The sequence below is a fragment of the Corylus avellana genome, chromosome 1 (assembly GCF_965113065.1).
Source record: "Corylus avellana chromosome 1, dhCorAvel1.hap1.2, whole genome shotgun sequence".
NCBI lineage: Eukaryota > Viridiplantae > Streptophyta > Magnoliopsida > Fagales > Betulaceae > Corylus > Corylus avellana.
In genome coordinates, this window is record NC_142490.1 from 27,081,823 (window position 1) to 27,102,035 (window position 20,213).

General features: G+C 36.0%; 1 protein-coding gene across 1 annotated transcript; it reads right to left on the reverse strand.

Moving 5' to 3' along the window:
- Nucleotides 1–2,699: 2,699 nt before the first annotated feature.
- Nucleotides 2,700–18,717, reverse strand: LOC132170252 (uncharacterized). The gene is made up of 14 exons (XM_059581158.2): nucleotides 18,432–18,717; nucleotides 17,731–17,979; nucleotides 15,617–15,791; nucleotides 15,337–15,420; nucleotides 14,703–14,944; nucleotides 13,174–13,411; nucleotides 8,609–8,688; nucleotides 8,445–8,529; nucleotides 6,905–7,036; nucleotides 6,697–6,810; nucleotides 4,333–4,380; nucleotides 3,512–3,596; nucleotides 3,183–3,239; nucleotides 2,700–3,096 (listed from the first exon to the last, which is right to left on the reverse strand). Exons 2-14 carry the CDS (start codon nucleotides 17,922–17,924, stop codon nucleotides 2,960–2,962), a joined length of 1,671 nt encoding a protein of 556 aa, XP_059437141.2. The 5' UTR covers nucleotides 17,925–17,979; nucleotides 18,432–18,717; the 3' UTR covers nucleotides 2,700–2,959.
- Between the last annotated feature and the right edge of the window lie 1,496 nt (nucleotides 18,718–20,213).

Below are 20,213 nucleotides of genomic sequence, written 5' to 3' on the forward strand. Positions count from 1 at the left end.
CAACCAGCAAGGTTGGAACAAGTCCATCCTTCATCTTAGCCCAAAGCATGCCTCCCTAAAGCCAGGGCATGGTGGTCAGCAATGATGTTTGGTAAACCTATGCAGCCACTATGACAGCCATGTCACGGCTGTGACAGTAAGACTACAACCTTACAGCTCTAAGTTGGGGTTTATTTATTTTGGTGAAACTACACTTGGGTGAGTAATGAGCTAGCACCACAACTTAATCACTTAAGGGGTAGTTATTGGCTTCGGTAGAGTCATTTTCAGTTTGGTTAACCGAAATTGTAGGTTAAACTATCTAATTAACCGATTACATTTCGATAAGAATTTATTTCGAAAGTTTCGGTTAAACGGATATCTCGATTAAAATCGGTTAACCCTGAGCTTTTTTAATTGGGCCATTATTTTGGAGGCCCAAGTTGTGTTTTTTGAGCTAAAATAACTTATTGAACCAAACAAATTTTAAATGAGCCCATTAATTAACACAATAAGAGTCCACCATACATATATCTACTAATAAATTGATCCTAGAATCCACCAACTAATATGTTTTACTAAAAAAAACTTAACTAATGCCCTCGTAATCATCATCCTACTAAAAAAATATTTATTAACAATTACTTATCGGTTAATTCGGTTAACCGGCAAAAAAATATTTATACCGATTAATCGAACCGAACCAATATTAGTATAAAAATCCTTAACCGATTACTGACCGACTTCTGGTAGTAGGCGGTTAATGTCAGCTCGGTTGCAATTGGTAGGCGGTAAACAGTTAATATGCCCACCCCTAATCTCACTTCCAATGTCTTTATAAACTTAATAAAAAATAAATAAAAAGAAGAAAGAAGAAGGGTTAGGATTAACTCTTCAAACTATTGACTCCTTTCACTTAACCCCTGTCGTTAGAATTTTTGGTTAACTTTGGACGGCAAACGTGTGAAATGTCCTTAAACCTTTGGTGAGATGTGTAAAATGTTGGGAACATATATGTGATTTAGTCACATCAGAAAAACAGCAACGATCCCCAAGAAATGAGCTCCGTGAAATTTTTCAAAACACATAATTGCATGGAAGACAAAGTATGAACACATTCCTTTGTGTATGTCAGGTAGGGCTTGTTGTCTCCCTATGATGTTGCACGACCAAGGCTGAGACTTTATAGAGCTAAAAGTCTTCCCCTCAATTCTGATTTGAGGCTAAAAAGTATGGACTCTCATGCTCACAAGACCCATTAAAATAGGCATGTGAATCATAGTTGAAGTAGAACTAGGAGGCTCCCCTCCACCACCACTATGTCTTTGTTTTATTGAAAGATTAGAGGTTAGTTTAAACTTGTAAAATCTCCTCATGTCAAAAATAAGGTTGAATCATTTCTATCCTAAATGAGAGAATTTAAGATGACAAGATTGGTGCTTTGCTGTGTAACTCATAAATTTGACACACTTCCAACGAATAAAAGAAAATAAAAGAAAAGAAAAGAAAAGAAAAGAGAAGAAAGAGATGTTCTAAATGGAGAAACTCAAATGGGTAAAAATGTAAGAATTAAGAGCATAGTGAGGTCCACGATTAGCGCAAATTATTGTGCTACTTCAACCAAGTTTTCTGGTAGCATTCCCTTTTTATTTTAATAGTGGGAAGGACTCGATCCTCTAGCTTCTTTCATATTTTTTGTATTTTATGTTTATTTATGTTTCTTCTATATTTTATCATTTACAAGAAAGTTACATTAGATAAATGGTTAATTAAAGCTATCTAAAGAAACAGGTTAGAACAAAAACGCTTAAAAGAGCATATTTGTTCTTGGGATATGTATTCGATTAGGATAGATAAATGGTTTATTAAAGCAGTCTAAGAATATTAGAAAAAAAAAAAAAAAAAAGCAGTCTAAGAAGACAGGCTACAACAAAAATGCTTAAAGGAGCATATTTGTTTTTGGGATATGTAATCAATTAAGAGTAATTTTATTTGTTAGATTGCTATACGATTGTCATACAACTTGATGTAATAGTAAAATTCAATTGCGTAGCATTACTCCAAAAAATTTGTTCGGCTGCTCATGATAAATAGTACTTTTGGATAACTTTGCACACTTAATGTTTTGGACATGTTTGTGTATTAAAGTTAATTTGGATCTTGTTTAACAATGATATATGTGTATTATAATTTCAATTAATTTATTGGAGCCGTTACACTCCGTTGATTGAAGTTGTGATCAGTGTCGAGTTTTTTAATTTGGTACTTGTGTGGTAATTTTGTTGTTGTGTATGCTACTTTTTGTGGGTGGCGTGACAGTTGATGTGAATTCTTATGGTGTTTTCAGAGCATTTTCAAGTTCCAACCAAACACTAGAAAAATATTTTCCAAACCATTTCGAGATTGCAACCAAACACCAAATAGTAACCAGTTTCCTTGAAAATGTTTTCGGTTGACCAATCACCAATCACCAAAACTGCCCACAAACAGAGCTCACAGCAATAAGTAATATATAAGGACTAGAGTCTCCTTAAAGTCTTCACAAATGTGACGTGACTTTTAAAATCACCATTGAATTTGAAATTATAATTATTAAATTTTGATCTATTGATAGTTTTAAAAGCCAAGTCACATTTGAGAAGATAGTAAGAAAACTCTAGTCCTCCTTATATCATTACTCCACAGCAATTTCATTTCCACAACCATAATGACACATCAGCTTAAAATTAACCAGATTAAGTTGCAGCCATTTACAACAGCAGGCCACACAGGCTTAAAATAATTTCCATACCAAAAATCCGTAGCATAAAATTTCTATATGGGAAATCAGAATCTACACTAAGTAAGTAAGATGGAATAGCGTATGAATAGCAGAACACTTGCTTTATATTGCCTTGCTTTGCTTTTCTTAGACAGAAGAAGGAATTCCTTTAATTATGTTTACTTTGGCTATAAACAATCACTGGTAAACTAGCAGTCGTTATCTTCCCTTGGGCTTCAGTTGATGTTTTGGAGGTCTACCAGAATGAGGCAATGGCTCAGGGGGGCTTCTTTCAAAGGCCACTGATGTAGGCGAAAGGTTCAGAAAGCTTCCCAAAGAAGGCGGATCAGGTGTCTCTGAAAACAAGGGATACACAAGAGACGTGAGAACCATTATACATACTCATAATAAGACCATTTGAGTTAAAGAAGAGCGTGCGTACCAAATAATGACCGAACGGAGGGTCTCTTGGGCTTGTTAGTCTTTTTCTTTAACTCAGCTGCATTGAGGTAGAGTCATTTAATGGTCAGATGAATCTCTAATAAACAATAAGTTAAAATCTTCTCTCATAAAGAAAAGAAAAGAAAGAAAAGAGGATATGGCACCTGTAAATGAAGTACACCAACTTCATGAACTTGGTAAAATTAGATTTTAAAAAAAGAAAAAATATATCCCCCCTCCCCCTTTTTTCTGGCAATATATTATAGTAAGGGCTATCGTAAACAATATATTTGAGCATCATAACTAGAGAATTTGAAGGTTGATACGGACCAATGCCAGGTATATGATCCTCATTCACGATCTCAAAATTCTTGTAGGTATAGCCCACAAAATTTGCATCCTTTGATGAAAGCATCTGTAATAAAATGAGGTGATATAATCAATCAGTTATCCCATAAAGCATAGTAGTTCAGACGCACCAAGGAGGGAAGCTTTAACTGCATAAGATGTGTCAAACAAATACACATCTTGGCGTGTTGGAATCTTTTACAGAAAACAAAAAGCCCAGAACAGAAACAAAAAAAAAAAAGAAACAAAAAAAAGGATTAATTTTTGAGTAAAAGAACACAATATGTGGGCTTCTAATATCTGAGAATGTTCTTAAAAGGGTTTTAACAGTATTTTTTTTCTTGCCCAAAGGTGCCATGGACGATAAACTCCATCAATATATGTCTTCTCTAATTCTGTCCTCCAAAGAGTACAACAGCAATCACCAATCTGAAGAATGGCATAAGGAAAAAGCCTTCCTAAGCGACCTTCAAAAGTTGTAAAACACAAGCTCGTATCAACTAAAATTTCTCAGACACAAATTCCTTAAGCTAAATTAAGGTGATTGGAGGTATGTGTTAACCCACGCCATGTGGGCAGTGACTCTTGGCCTATCCAGTTCAGTGTGGATTCAGTCCCTTCGCATGCCCCTCGCCCTGGACTAAAGGGCCCCCCACACACCATGGGTGGGTAGCCAATTGGAAAAAAACTAAAGACAAAAAAACAAGCACTTAAAACACCAAAAGAATATAAAGATCTAACTATATCTTAAGAGTTCCCAAGAGGCAACAAAATATACGACTAATGCAAATTATGAGACTTGCCTTTCTCCATGGACCTGATTTTGATGTAGTTTGTACTGGAGCTGCTAACTGCATACATAGTAAAATGGACAATTAGATTAATAAAGAGTACCATTAAATTTGCAAAATGAATGCATCAGGTAGAAAAGGAAAAAAAAAAGTAATTTTAATGTGTGCCATCTCAACATCCATTAGCTCAAGCAAACTATAGACGAAACACAACAAATGCCATCAATACAACTAGAAGTCTATTGCCAGGGAACTTCATGTGAAATTCGCAAGCATTCTTATAGGCATTGGACGTAGGTTTGTAATACTGAAGCACTAAAAAACTTTATAGGAAAACCACACCATTGTAAAACTACATGAAACACACAAAAACAAAGATCACAGAAGTAATTTATCACTCAACAAGGGAAAAGAGCAACTTTAACATGTTCTCCTTTCCTAGTCCATTAGTTGACGCAGATGATACACAACAACCAATACCATCAGTGACTTCACATGACATCCAGACTATCCAGTACAGGCTTTGGAGGTAGGTTTGCAATATTGAAGACCTATTAAAAGTTTGTAGGGAACCCACATGATGGTAGAAATACATAAAATGCAACCAAAAACCGACATGCATAATGGAGTAGGAGATTTACAGCAATTCAAATTTTCTAATCACATATATATACAAATAAAAAGTCTTAAGAAGCCATCAAATCACAGATTATATCATATAATCATAGTGAAACAACACGAAATAAGTTCCTTTTGACGTTCTGAGAGCAAATCAGCTAATCATCTTGTCACAAGTTGAAAATGGTTGCAGAGACTAGACCCAGCAAATAGTTTTTGCAAATGAAGAGGGAGAACTTCCAAAAGCACAAGCAGACTAAGATCCACCTATAAATTAATGCAGAAAAAATAGAACACACACAACAACGAAACAAACAATTACAGCATTGTACATCCCTCATTTCACAGGAAAAAAAAAAAAAAGCTGAGGAATGACAGAAAAAGAATTTGGCAAGCTCCACCATGGGGTATAAACAGGACACGATCAAGTATGTGGCGTGGAATACAAAAGAAGCGCCGTTGCTAAAACAACACAGAATATGGGAACTCTCAATGTAGATTATGGAACTTCTGGATGACAAAATATGTTTAATAATTGAATACAAGAGCCTAAGCTATTAGGCGGAGAGGCCCAACTGGATGGATGTAAACCCATATCAAAGTCCACACCAGACCAATGTTAGACTCTCTAACATTTACACTCCCTCTCATGTCCAGGCCTAACAGAGAGGAGAAGCAAAGACAGACAGAGATCTCACATGTTAGTTCAAGAATAATTAAAACAATCAATCAAACTCTTAAACTACTAGATTGAGAGGCCCAACTAGTATATAAATCAATAACAATAGCAAAACAAAATAAAATTGTGAAGCCGATGCATAACAAATGCATGATTTGGATGGATAACCACAAAAATATTCTTCAGGGAAATGTTCGCTTGAAATGTAAACTAGTCAGACAAAATGGCTTCTGATAGCTAAATAAACATAACAATTATTGCCACATCAATGACTGCTTCAATAATGCAAATTACTTGGAACAACTTCTCTTACAAATTAGAAGGAAAAAGATATTTGCACTTGAATATAATTGAAAAAACCATAGTTCTGACATCCATTTTTTTCACGTATTAAATAATCAGAGTGCACAATCACTGTGTGATCTGGATAGATCACAACAATATCATTTATGGTGCAAAATTTTGCCTGAAATAAGAAACATCAAATAATCATGGCCTCTTCTAAAGCTTGGTAAATATTGAACAATTTCTGCAACATCAATGACTGCCTGTTCAATAATTCGGAGCATCTAGATTCAATTTCTTACAATACCCAAATAAAATGTGCGCCTGCACGCTTGCGTGCATCTGTGGAAATTATGTTTCCAAGTAAACAAGCGAATGCAGTTCTTACTTCTAATATACATATTATCAAATTATCAGAAAATAAGTAAAAGTAAGTTGGCATCCATTTTATTGATAAAAGAGCAGATTTTTTTTTTTCTTAAGCAGGAAATAAATCTTAAATAATATAGGCCAAAAGATCACTTGCAGCAAAAGTGCCATCAAAGAACATTGCCAAGCTATAGCAGAGCTTTAATAACATCTCCTTCCCTTTCTGACTGCAGACACTGTTCAAACAATTTTAGCTGCAATGCTGATATTCAATTTTGAAATTTAGCTCTGCAGCTTTTGGACATATAAAAACCAAATTAGGTACTGTAGGCAGCAAGTTTCAAGATGTGCAGGTGAGATAAAGAAAAATTGGCAAAGAGTATCACTTGTAAAGAGAGAATTTATTAAGAAACCATTATCCTCACCTCTTCAAACTTCTCAAAGTTTTGAGTATCTAACTCATCCTTGACCTCTGGAATGAAAGCAGCTTCCATCTGATATAATCTATCCCATTGTAATCCTTTAAACCAAGGGTGTGCCTAACATGCGCAGAGACGTCTCAGATATACTATTAAAAAATAAATCACCCATGTCGACAACAAATCAAAAGAAAGAATAGCCTAAACACCCTACTTTTATTTCATGAGCTCCTTTGGTCCCAAGCCTCCGCTCAACATTGCACAGGAGCCTACAAATGAGATCTTTAGCCTCACCAGACAGCTTGGCTTCTTCAGGGAATTTCAAATGGGTTCTCCAGTTTACGATCTGCATTGAATGAACTGACCATTTGTTTGATAAGAATATACAAATAAGATGTTAGCAGTTATCTCTTCATGTACCAATAGGCGAAAAATAATGATAATCCTTGAAAATAGCTTAGATGGGGACATGAATGTAAGATTGGCTAATCAAACATATTGTTGTTGTTAAAAGGTCTGACTATCGGAGACAAGAAAACAATATTTCAACACAGCAGTTGAAATTGGACCAGAAGAAAGCCATTTGAAAGGGGAAACCACTCAAGTTGAAATTCTCTTCTGAAACAATAAAATCAATTTAAAGAAGTTTTTCACTTAAGGGAAAAAATTTATTCTGATTTACTAAGTTTTTCTTCCAAGATATCATCAGTGTGGAACTAATAATCTTCTTTACTCACATACTGAAACTTAGAACTTTATAAGTTAGATATTCATCATACTGAAACTTAGAATTTTATATATTTTTTTTTAAAAAAAAAAAAAAAAAGTGGTCCACCTACTTTTGGTTTTGTTGAGTAAAAGAGTTATTAATTAATTTAAAAAATCGGCAAGCTGATTGATTGTTTACCTTCTCATGAGTTTTAGTTCACATTCTTAAGAATTTCAGACCAGTGTTTTAGAAAGTTCTTATGTGAGTCACTATATGTATTACATAAATTACAATTGTTTACATTTAGTTCAATAAATTTCCTTCTTCATTTAGCAAAAGAAATTTTCGTTAAGTATCATAAGTAGTCCATCTGTAGAAATTCATTTTATTCAAAAAAATTATGCTTTTTAGGTCCTGCCAGAGCGTGTATAAAGTTAAGAGATCCTTAAAATAACTTTCAAAGAGAAATTACTCTAATACTAATTCTAAAAATGCATGACAACCATAGGTGCCTCCCAGTGCACATCCCTGCCTCAATCACCTGACAGGGACACGTCTACCGTATTTTAATAACCCAAGTATCCTTGATAGCGTTGATCTCCCTAATTACACACAAGACCAGGAAGCACCTGCGGTGGTGGACATATGGATCTATATTGTGAATTACCAGAAAAATAAATAAATATATATATATATATAATACGCCCATGCTTTCATTTTATAGGGTTGCCACATTATGCCTTTAAAAATGCAAGTACTGAATTTAGCGATGGTGCAAAGCCAGAAACAAAAATGTGGCATTTCTCTAGCATACAAAAAGAACGTGTTCTTTTCACATGCCAACAGGGGATCCAATCAGAAAACGTCATCCATTCATCAAAATTAAAGAAGCTCACAGCAGCTTTAGCATGAGATTTCAACACAAAAGAAAAAATATCCATTAACAAACCATGTTTTGCTAATTTAAATCAAAAACCTCTTCAGTAATGTGTATGTCACATGTTCAGAAAATAGTATATCATGATCAAGTTAACATCACAATTACCTTTCTGCATGTTGACATTGGTTCTTCAGAATAGAAAGGTGGATACCCCACAAGCATTTCATACATGATTGCTCCAAGAGACCACCTGGTACACTTATCTGGTTACCAAATGAAAACAAATTACATGTCCAGATTATGTGACATGTACAAAAGAATCAACTAACCAGTCACACTCCATTCCATATCCTTTCTTCAGTAGTACTTCTGGGGCAATGTAGTCTGGTGTTCCCACTGTTGAAAAAGCCTGGATGGCATATGGCAGATCAATTTATATGAAAACATTCACTTAGAAAACAAAAAAGCATCCAGTGTAGTGAAATATGTACTATGGCCTCCAAAAGATTAAATCTAGAATTTGAAGTTGAGCACTAGGACAGCAAATCATGCAACTAAACCAATTTTCTGTAACAGTTAAGAAATAAATTTGAAGCATTAGCTGTCAGTTATTTGTAGAGGACATGTGTGTGCGTGTTTGTACATTATTGGCCACAAATTAGTAGTTAAAAGAAAAGAAAAATATAGAGGAAGACAAAGCTCAAAGCCAATTCTTTGGTGAGTATCTGGTGGACATACTGGGATTCATTTCGTCTGACAAAGCCAATTCCATGAGTTCACTACTCAACATTTATATGTAATGCACTAAAAGAGATTTTGGGAGGTGGTTAAAGGCATGGATGGTGATAAGGCTCCAGGTCCAGATGGTTTTTCCAAAGCTTGTTGGGGTGTTGTTAAACAAGATGTTATGGCGGTTTTCGCTGAGTCCCTTCGTAGACGTCAATTGGTGAAGAGCTTGAATGCAACTTTTTTTTCCTTGATTCCGAAAAACGGGGATGCGGTGGAGCTGAAGGACTTTCGGCCCATTAGCTTGGTGGGAGGGGTGTATAAAATTGTGTCCAAGGTTCTTGCCAATAGGATGAGAACTGTTTTGGGTAAGGTCATTTCCTATTGTCAAAATGCTTTTATTGGAGGTCGGCAAATCCTAGATTCCGTTCTCATTGCAAATGAATGTGTGGATAGTCGCATGAAACCAGGGGTGCCAGGTGTTCTTTGTAAATTGGATCTGGAAAAGGCCTATGATCTTGTAAATTTGGACTTTGTTTTGTATCTGCTGCATAGGTGTGGTTTTGGCGAGAGGTGGAGGGCTTGGATAGAGTGGTGTATTAAGTCAGTAAGATTCTCCATTCTTGTGAATGGTTCTCCGGAAGGCTTCTTTAACAGTTCAAGGGGAATTCGGCAAGGGGATTCTCTCTTTCCGTTATTGTTTGTGCTTGTTATGGAGGCTTTGAGTAAGATGGTGAATGCGACGGTAGACCAAGGCCTTTTGACTGGATTCTCGGTGGGAAATAGGGTCTTATCGGAGTTGATGGTCTCTCACTCTTTATTTGCTGATGATACTTTGATTTTTTGTGAAGCTTCTATCGAGCAAATCCGGTATGTACGTCTCATTCTCTTATGTTTTGAAGCTGTTTTGGGTTTGAGAGTGAATCTGGGAAAGTCAAAGATTGTGGCCCTTGGTGAAGTAGAGAACATTGGGGTTTTAGCTAATATCCTTGGGTGTAGTGTTGCCAAGTTGCCTATGAAGTATTTGGGTCTCCCTCTTGGGGCACCGTATAAGGATACGGCTATGTGGAATGATGTGATCGAAAAGATGGAGCGTCAGATGGCAGGTTGGAAGAGAATATATCTCTCTAAAGGAGGTCGTTTAACTCTCATTAAAAGCACATTGGCTAATCTTCCGACTTACTTTTTGTCTCTGTTTCCGATTCCTATAAGTGTAGCTAAAAGGCTTGAGAAAGTCCAAAGAGATTTCTTGTGGGGAGGAATGGGAGATGAGCCTAAGTTGCATCTTGTAAGCTGGAACCAAGTCTGTTGTCCCCTACGCTATGGTGGTCTTGGCATTCGGAGGCTACACCAATTTAATCAAGTTCTTTTGGGGAAATGGCTTTGGAGATATGCGAATGAAAGCGAGGCTCTTTGGTGCAAGGTTATCAAAGCTAAGTATGAAGACCAGGAAGGTGGGTGGTGCACGAAGGAGGTTTCGGGTTCTCATGGTGTCGGCCTTTGGAAGCATATTCGTCAAGGTTGGAATTTTTTTGCCAAAGGTATTTGGTTTGAGGTGGGTGAGGGTTCGAAAGTTCGTTCCTGGCATGATATTTGGTGTGGGGATAATTCTGTGAAGCAAGCCTTCCCGTCCTTATTCAGTATCGCTAGACACAAAGAAGCTTGGGTGAAGGATAATTTTACGTGGAGGAATGGGGTTGTCAAGTGGAATGTCATTTTTGTACGGCCCGTCCAAGATTGGGAGATGGATTTGGTTTCTCCTTTTTTTGATTGGTTGTATTCTTGCAAGATTTCCATAGGCATTGCAGATCGTATTTGCTGGTCTTCGTCCAAGAAGGGCAAGTTTGAGGTTAAGTCGCTCTATAAGGCCTTGTCCAATTCTAATCAAGAGGTGTTTCCTTGGAAGAGCATCTGGCGTACTAAGGCGCCTCTACGAGTGGCTTTCTTCGGGTGGACTGCGGCTCTAAGTAAAATTTTGACTCATAATACTCTGCGTAATAGGAACATAGTGGTAGTGGAGTGGTGTTGTATGTGCAAGAAGAACGGAGAGTCAGTCGATCATCTTCTTCTCCACTGTGAGCTCGCAAGTGCTCTTTGGCATACATACGATTTTTAATCGGTTCAGGTTGCATTGGGTCATGCCTTGCAAGGTAAGGGACTTGTTCGATAGCTGGTGGTTGGGAGGATGAGCTCGAAGTGCAGTTGTGTGGAAGATGATCCCTCTGTGTCTTATGTGGTGTATATGGAATGAAAGAAATGCTAAATGTTTTGAAAATTCCACTAGGACTATAGAGGAATTGACTCATTTTTTCTTCTTTACTCTTTACTCTTGGACGGCCGCTTGGCTAGCTCCTTTAGTAATTAGTTTCTCCGATTTTCTCTTTCATTTCTCTCCCTCTTAGGCGCTCTCTGTTTATACTTCCCATGTATATGGGTTGCGCCCCTTTGTGCTTTCTTATATCATTATTACTTATCAAAAAAAAATGTAATGCACTCCTCATTCAAACATAAACCAAACAAACCCAAACTACTTTCTGTGCTTATTAATTCTTTTTACAGCTTGAACTGAAGTTTTGGAGCATCCTGCCTTCATTTGGTTATCTGGGCTTTCATTTTTCTTTTCCCCTTTTCTTTATGATAAGTGTTAGAATAGTATGATGTGAGCATGATCTAGAAGGGGTGTAATATGTCCATAGTCGAGAATCATGATGACGTGTTCCTAGTGAGCTGTCCTATCCAGAATATTGTACAAATCCTTCCATAAATATAAATGAAAGTCTAATAGAGGGAAATGAAAATGAAGCCCATTTTCAACTAACCTGCGTAACATGGTATTACCTTTCCTTTGATTGCGTGCCCTCACCTCCTTTTCTTTTTCTTTTTTTTTCACTTTACATCCTTAGTCTAGTCAATGGTAAGTAAGTGAGCTTTGTGACGAGACATTTTCATGGAAGGAAGAAGGTGCCGTCATCACCATAGTGGTAGGGATGATTGAGGCCATCAACCTCACTGTAGTTACCATCGTCCTGAGTCACCGATATAGTCAACGGCGATCTAAACAATCTGGTCACTACTATGAAAGAATGTTAGTAGTTTTAACATTTTCAGAGATGTTTGTGTGTTGTGTGTGGAAGTGACTAAATGTTAGTTGTGTATGGTGGTTGTTTGGTTGCCAAAGACTTAATCGGTGGCTTAGAGTTGTGATTGAATCAAGTTTTGATGTTGTTTTGGTTGTTTGTTTGGCCCTGTTGGCATTCATATTGTGGTTGTCGGCAAACTTTGTTAGCACTGGTGAATATTTAGCTCCGTTTTGAAGACGAAGGTTGCTGTTTGGTTGCAGCCACATCTTATGTCAGATATGTGTGTGTCTATGCTAACAAGTTTAAACAACATAAACAAGTCAAATCGAGTTTATACGAGTTTGGCTCATTTAATATTCAACCAAGATTTATTGCTCAAGATCGACTTATTTATTAAACGAACCAAGCTTTACAAGTCAAGCTCGAACTTTTCATAAACAGTTTGGTTCATTTACAGCAGCCAAAGTTGGCTAGCTACTGTTGAGGTCAGCAGCAACCAACAAAACCACCACTGACCAAATGGAAGTGACAAGTAGTGGAAGAGAAATTGATGGTGATTACGGTACCAGTAAGGGCCACCGATGGTTGGATGAAGGCAGTTGGTGGGAGTGAAAGGTAAGAGCCTCTTCCAGGAAATGACTTACACTTCTCAAAAGAGTAAGTCATTTTGCAGAATTTAAATTCTAATTGAATTCCCACTCTAGCAAAGGCTTGACATTTCAGAAATGCCATCTTAAACTGGAATTCTAATCATATTCCCTCATCCAAATATAGCCTCAGTGCAATCAGCAGAATTTAAATTATTTTCCTAAAAGAAAAGTTTTTCACCATTATGAACAATCAGTATCTGTTGTCACTTAATTTAAAGAGCCTGCAAAAATAGTTAAACTAATGCTGTGTAACAGCATTGAAAAGCAAGTATTAGCACTACAGGCACTTTCAACAACTTGACAACCAATTATCTACAATTGCTCTTTTTTGCCTTCAACATATGTTTGACAAGCAACAGAGTATAAAAATTTCCAACCAGGGATGACATTCGTGACTTTGCCCTACAAATATAATTCTAGGATAGGTAGAGAGCATACCAACATTCGCCTGTTCTTTTGCCAGTGCAATAACTGTTCCTGTTGTGTCCGTCTTGGTGCAGAATGCAGACTAGTGTGCTTGTCACTCTCCATTGAAGATTTGAAATCCTTTCCCATTCCATGGTCATTCTCACTAAGATTTGGAAAACTACTACAATCCAAGGGCTTACACAAACCAAAATCCGAAAGCTTTAAATGCCCATTACGATCAAGCAGTAGATTGTCAGGTTTGATATCCCTATCATGGAAAATAAAATTTGTACTTACATAGTAGTTTAAGTGGACTTATCATAAATATGATGTATACAGTTGACCCAAAAGAAAAAAGTAGCAAATAAAATAATAAACCGGGTACAACAGACTCAACATGCAGGCCTCAACGATCCTTGAGGTTTTGATCAAGCATTTTCTGAATTGAAATCTCACAAATGGTTATAAATAGATAAGATTGCTCTTATCATTCTCTCTAGAAAGAAGAGGCTTGATAAGACTATTGTCAAGTTATCAGAAGTAACTTGTTGGAGAATGTTGTGATAGCCAAAGCTCTACTACCAACATCTGTTAAGGATTTGGGCTATTGAAAGCCCACCACATAAACAAGACAGTAAAAACATTCACATTTAACGTGGTTCAGCCAACTCCAAACTTATATATCTATGGGCAATGCTAATTGAAATGCACTATCAATAAATAAAATTAAAAACACTCAATTAACTCTCACAAACATTCAAAAACCTCGTAAACACAAATTACTCTCATAATCCCTTACAACAAACCAGCTCAAACCTATTATACCCAACTCACACACACAAGTATCTTCCAATAATCTATCAAACAACCCCAAAGGGTTGGCCTAGTGGTTGAGGCTTGTGGTCTTAGGGAGTATCACCCCAAAGATCCCAAGTTCAAGACTTACTAGGTGCAAACTCCCCCTTGGGGCCACACCCCCGGTGTAAAAGCTAGCGATTTACCTTGATTCATGTAGGGAAACTTCTGAGGGTGCAGTGCATGGGTCCGAGGTTTACTCTACATGGGTGGGTCCAAAGGGCCCTGCCTTGTCGAGGTTCCCCGTCATCAAAAAATAATAATAATCTACCAAACTAGATCTTAGAAGAAACCCATTCCATGTTCTTCTAAAAGCCTTCTTCAAATCACATAATTAATAAGTAATACTTATTACTAGTTTCCAATTCCCATTCCTTGACAAAGAATATAAAATTAGTTTCGACAAAGAAAACACTTTACTTTCCCACCAAAAAAATTCATATTAGTAGCCAAGTCAATACAGGAATTTTAAGTAATATACAACAGACAATCTACACAACAGTATATCTATTTAGAAAATAATGTCAACACGCAAAAGCAAACTCAGAGATATGGCAAATTGGGGCATGTTAATAGGTGAATACCACCACAAGATGTGCATTGCATGACTAAGATGTTGTGACGATATCACTATTATCGTCTAGGCCTAACAAATGGGTAATATTATAGATCCAGAACATTGGCGTAGATCAATGATATAACACCTGTGGATGTAGTTGTGCTTGTGAATAGACTCGATGGCCAGGACTGTCTCCCCAACATAAAACCTGGTCTCATCCTCAGTCAAGGTATCTTTGCGCATTAGTAATGTCATCATGTCACCACCAGGAAGATATTCCATTATAAGATACAGAAACTCATCATCTTGAAAAGAGCAGTAAAGGTTGACTATATAAGCACTATCAACTTCAGCAAGAAGATTTCTTTCAGCTTTAACATGTTCCACCTTCCAATAGTGAAAGAAAATATAGAAGTATGAATAAATGAAGTTATTCATAATGAGATAACATAAGCAAGTCCTTTTCTACAGAATAGTCGAATTAGGTCAAAATTGGCTCTTTAGTCCTAGTCAACCATCAAAACCACTCTCATCCAAACATGAATTCAAAAATGAATTTAGTTTTTGGAGTATGAAATCAACTTTTAGACTCCTTTTTTGTGTTTTTCAAATACTATTTTATGTTTTCAAATTTTTCCAAACATACTTTCTATAGCTTTTTTTCTTTTGTTTTTGAAATTCTGAAAACAAAAAAAAAACCATACAAAAAACGAATAAAACAGAACAAGCTCTCAAGATCTCATTCAATAGGGTACTACTGGTTCAAACTTCAAACGCACCTGACCTCTGCGAAGCATCTCAGATTTCTTGAGCTTCTTCATTGCATACACATGGCCAGTAGCTTTCTCTCTGCAAAGTCTCACCTGTACATTCAAAGAAAATAGGTTGACAATATGCACACCATAATTAGATATTTAAAAAATGTTATATCCCCTATTTCTTAATACAGTTTTTAGCTTATCCAAAAAAAAAAAATAGAGTCAGAGATTCATAAAGGATCACTTGATATGAAAGAAACAAGTACATAAACACATCATAAGAAGAGAATAAGAAGAGAACCTCCCCAAATGCACCCCTTCCTATAATGGTCAAAAGTTCAAAATCTTCAACACCCATCTTATGTCTTTGAAGGCGCATATATTCTGTCTCCTTTTTCTCTAAATATTTCAAAATATTCATTTGTTCTTCCTTAGAAACATCAGCATCAGCAAGCTTCCTCTCCAATGTCCAGCGTCTGTATTAGGAGAAATACTAAACTAAGTGTAACACGTGGAAAACTTGATGAGCCAATACGGTAACATGCATTTGGCAAATTTTATTGCGTTCAGTAGAAGCAAAAACTTACAGCCAGGAAATGAAGAGATTACATCAATAGTAATCAACAAATACAAAAGAGAGTACAAAATAAAAAGTGGAATTTGCAATTTTATAGAAACCATGAGAACCAAAGTTCTAAAAAAAAAAAGAAAAAAAAAATTACCTACCTTTGAACACACATAATTTGGCCAGTCAATGGTAAATGGTAATTCACTTCAAAAGCTCTATACAAATGGTTCTCGTATCATATATAGAAAGAACGGATATTTTCGAGCAAGAGGCCTATGGGACAAATTAGTCAATTTGAAGTAATTGAGAACTTTTGGCCAAAAAAAAAAATGGAGACGCATTCAGACTGGTAGCAGTATTTAATCAAATTGAAAATGTTGGAGATAATTCATAGAGCATTCTCATCCAGCTCCCTAAATTTATTCTCTATTTTAGCTAAAAATAACCTATCCCGATTTTAACTACTCACTTTTCCAAAGCACCTACATCCGGCTCAAAAAACTAGGGATCCACTTTCACTATTCCATTTAAATATTCTTTTTTAAGGATTTCTTTATTCTTTCCCCAACATTCATATATTTGAAAATTTATTTTTTCCTAATGATCATATATTTGAAAATTTGTCTTTTTCCTTACGGTTTGATTTTTACAAATTTGTATTTTTCCCAACGGTCATTTTTTTTCAAAATTTGTCTTTTCCCAACAGTCATATGCATTCAATATAAATAAGACAATTTCCTCTCCAATTTTCATTCACCTCAACCAAAGTTTCTTTTGGAGAAGAAAAAAAAATTAGGAGAGAGAATGACCAAATTTTTAACTTTTTTTAACATTTGGGGAGTGAGGAGCACTATTCATGCTCCCCATATTTATCACCAAATTGGGGAGCCGGATGGAAAGCCAAAAAGCGGCATTTTAGCATTTTTTGGCTTCCCAAACTAGGGATTTCAGCAAAATAGAGAGCCAAATGAGAATGCTCTAAGAGGATGATAAACTTTTTGTGATAAGATGTGTTTACTGGGCACTATATAAGATGAAAGTTCACAGTGAGAGTCATCAACTGTACTTATAGGCATGAAATTTCATTTGCTTCTTTCATTTCAATGAAGAACAAAAGAAAATAAGGCAATTGTTGTTGTTAACGAAAATCATTATGTGTCATTAAGAATAAATGACATATCCAATTAGATCTACATAGAAGATCTTTAGGACCTTTACATATGTGCATATTTCCAATAATTTTCACACCAATTCACTCAATTAAATTTAGCCTTCAAATTTAATTGGAATTAACCTCACCGTTAAAATGAAGACATTGTTCCAATCGATTCCAACTTTTAAAACTTCTCTAACTGGAGGTAATGATTCTTTGTTATTGGGTACTACACTAGATTATACGCTTCAACCGCAGATGAGAGTTCAACTAAAAGAAATATGGAATTGCTTTCTAAAGATTTATAATAGAATGCAAAACTTAAGAGCCATAGCTGTAAGTCCCGTCGTGCAAGAGTTCAGAACTTTAACACAAAGAAAACATAAACGTTATATTCACAAGTGTCATCACAGAAAAGCAAATGAAAAAAAAAAATGACCAAAATCAGATGACCAAGGCGCCAATAGAAAGCATTCCATGTCATAAATCAGGAAGCAAATACAAGCCAAAAATGCTCAAAACTCCAACAAGATGCCTCCGCATCACAGAATAACCCACATCCAGACAATGTTTCAATAGCTAAAGGAATTAAACTGAGATTGAAAAAAGCTAGGTCAAAAACCATCATTTCCCCAACTTCATAGAAAAACCGTGTGCTCACAGTATCAGAACATATAAGTGTTGGTAACCTTACCTCTCCTTCCTATCTTGCAAACACTTCATTTGGGATTTGTAGTGGTTCTCTATATACTGCTTCGCTGCCTCAGCCTTCTGTTTCGTTGCACTTGAAGGCGCCTCATCACTCACATTTTCCACTCCATTCATTCGGATAGGTCCAGTTTTCACTCTAGGTTGGAATTTCTGAAACCAACCCCTAGCAGAATCCATCTCTCACATTCATTCACAACCTAGAATTCTTCTTCTGGTTCCTTCAAATTATAAACTAAAAGAAAGAACGAAAAAAAATCCTCAAAACGAGTCCCAAAGTCAAATTCCCCAGAACCAAGATGAATCAAGTTCAAGAGTAATAGAAAAACATCAATAGCATTATCATTTAGACAAAAAGCACAAATTTACACAGAAATAAAGAAACATAAAGCCTCAATTTTCTAAATAAAAATCAGCATCAATTTTAACCCTACAACACTCCAAATAGTAAAACAGTTATAATTAAGCCTGAAACTTGTATGAAATTCACCAAAAACCTACACAATATATTATTAGATGCATCAGACTTAACTCTCAACAAGTTTTCTAAAAATTCAACTGTCAGCTTTGTTTGGTTAATGAGAAACCGTAGGATAACAAATTACACAAATACAAATACAAATACAAATGCAATTAATTCAATTTCGAAAATTAAACTTCTGAATAATCAGAAGAAAAAAAAAATACCAGAAATTCCAGGGATCGCATCAAAAGAAATCGTAATTCATCGAAGCCTCACATGCAAAACTATTAACTGTCTCAGCGAAGAGTTTTGCAGTTCTTCCTCTCTGCTCGGAAGGAAAATTTATTTGTCAAGGATCATTTAATTAAAAGAGGGCCCAAATTACGGAACACTCCATCGGATAATCGAGACTAGGGGGAAGTAAGCGAGGATATTTTGGGTAAACTGAAATGTTAATGGCCGGTTAGCATCGTGCAAGTCGCGATGACTTTGACATGGGAGTTGCCCTCGCGAGGGCGGGCCTCCTAGCCGGTAAATGTTACCGGAATTTAATGCATGCCTGAGAGAGAAAACCCCGGCGCGGGAAGGTTTTGAACCGGCACCTGGCGGTTTAGCAACCGCGTGGAGTTTGGAAAACGTGAAAGCACGATCGAATGTTATTGCCACGCTGGATGGGCATAAAAGGCGCGGAATTTGCCCTCACGCGTTTTTAGAATAACGTAATCTTCTCCGCCGTACACGTATTGAGGACGTTTGGTAAAGTCGGTTTTTTTTTTTTTTTTCTCATTTTTATGGTTTGCAGCTAATTGAAAGCGTTGTATAACTGTACCAATTATACTAAACCTATAGATTATAACGGGCTTAACTGAATTTTTTATGGTAGGGTGGAGTTGTAAATGAGCCAGGCACCGTAAGTTTTTTTTTTTTTTTTTGATATGTCCACACAAAAGAAGGGGTAGGGGGATTCGAATTAGTGACCTCCGCTTCATGAAGCGTGGTTCACAGCCAATTGAACTACCTCTGGAGAGACAAACACGATAAATATTGCGTATGAAAGCTAATCCCATTTAATTTTTACTAAGTTCAAGCTCAAGCTCAAGCTCAAGCTCAGCTCAAAACTAGTATTAAAAGCTCAGTTTCTCAAAAAAATCCCTTATCCGAGTTGGCTCTAACTTGAGCTCGGCTAATAGTTGAGCCGATTTAAACTGCTCCACTTAGCTAGTTAATTAATGTTAAAATATATATATATATATATATATATATATATATATATATATTCTTAAAATTCAAATGGTTGAGAGCTGAGGATATTTTGGTCATTTCCGTTTACTGCCCATTTACTAGCCTGGGCTCACAAAGGCAGGAGCATCCATTTTATAGATGCATGGGAGTCTTTGGTTCTTTTCTCAATGTGGGACAAGCATATTTTTAACATGGATGAAGGAGCTCAACAAACATAATCACCGGTGTAAGATTTTCAAGAATGACACAAATTTTCTTCAATTTGATTTGGAGGAAATTTTTTTCAACCTACTCTAATAAGTGACAAGTGTCATTTAATATTTTTGAGTTACTAAAAAAATAATATCTAGGTTCCTAGATTACTGGAATGATAATAAATGACTTAAAATATTAAATAAAACATGTGAGATATGACATTTGGCACTTATTAGATTAAGTTGAAGAAAATTTTCTTCAAACCAGTTTAGAAGAAATTTCTGTCCTTTAAAAAATGGGTAGTCATTATGAAAAAATTAGGATTTTACAATTAAAACTAGACAAACGATAGGATTAAATTACAAATGGCGAGACAACTTTTACGGAGAATTATTTATAAGGGAATTGAACATATAAGGTAAGTAAACTCATGCAATAGTAGATGGAGAGTTTATCGCTTGGAAATTTTCGAAGAAAACGAAATTTTTATTTCGAGCATGAACATGACACAATGTGTGCCCTAGATTCATTAGACGATTGATATGTTTTTAAATGTAGATGTTATGTTA

Bases quoted from the DNA above. Each gene is read 5' to 3' on its own strand.
- LOC132170252 (XM_059581158.2), bottom strand. From the start codon at position 17,924: ATGGATTCTGCTAGGGGTTGGTTTCAGAAATTCCAACCTAGAGTGAAA. The intron at 14,945-15,336 runs GTGCGTTTGAAG...CACTATTGGAAG, and splicing joins AGATGCTTCGCAGAGGTCAG to GTGGAACATGTTAAAGCTGA. The intron at 8,689-13,173 runs GTATGCTCTCTA...TATGCCATCCAG, and splicing joins AAAAGAACAGGCGAATGTTG to GCTTTTTCAACAGTGGGAAC.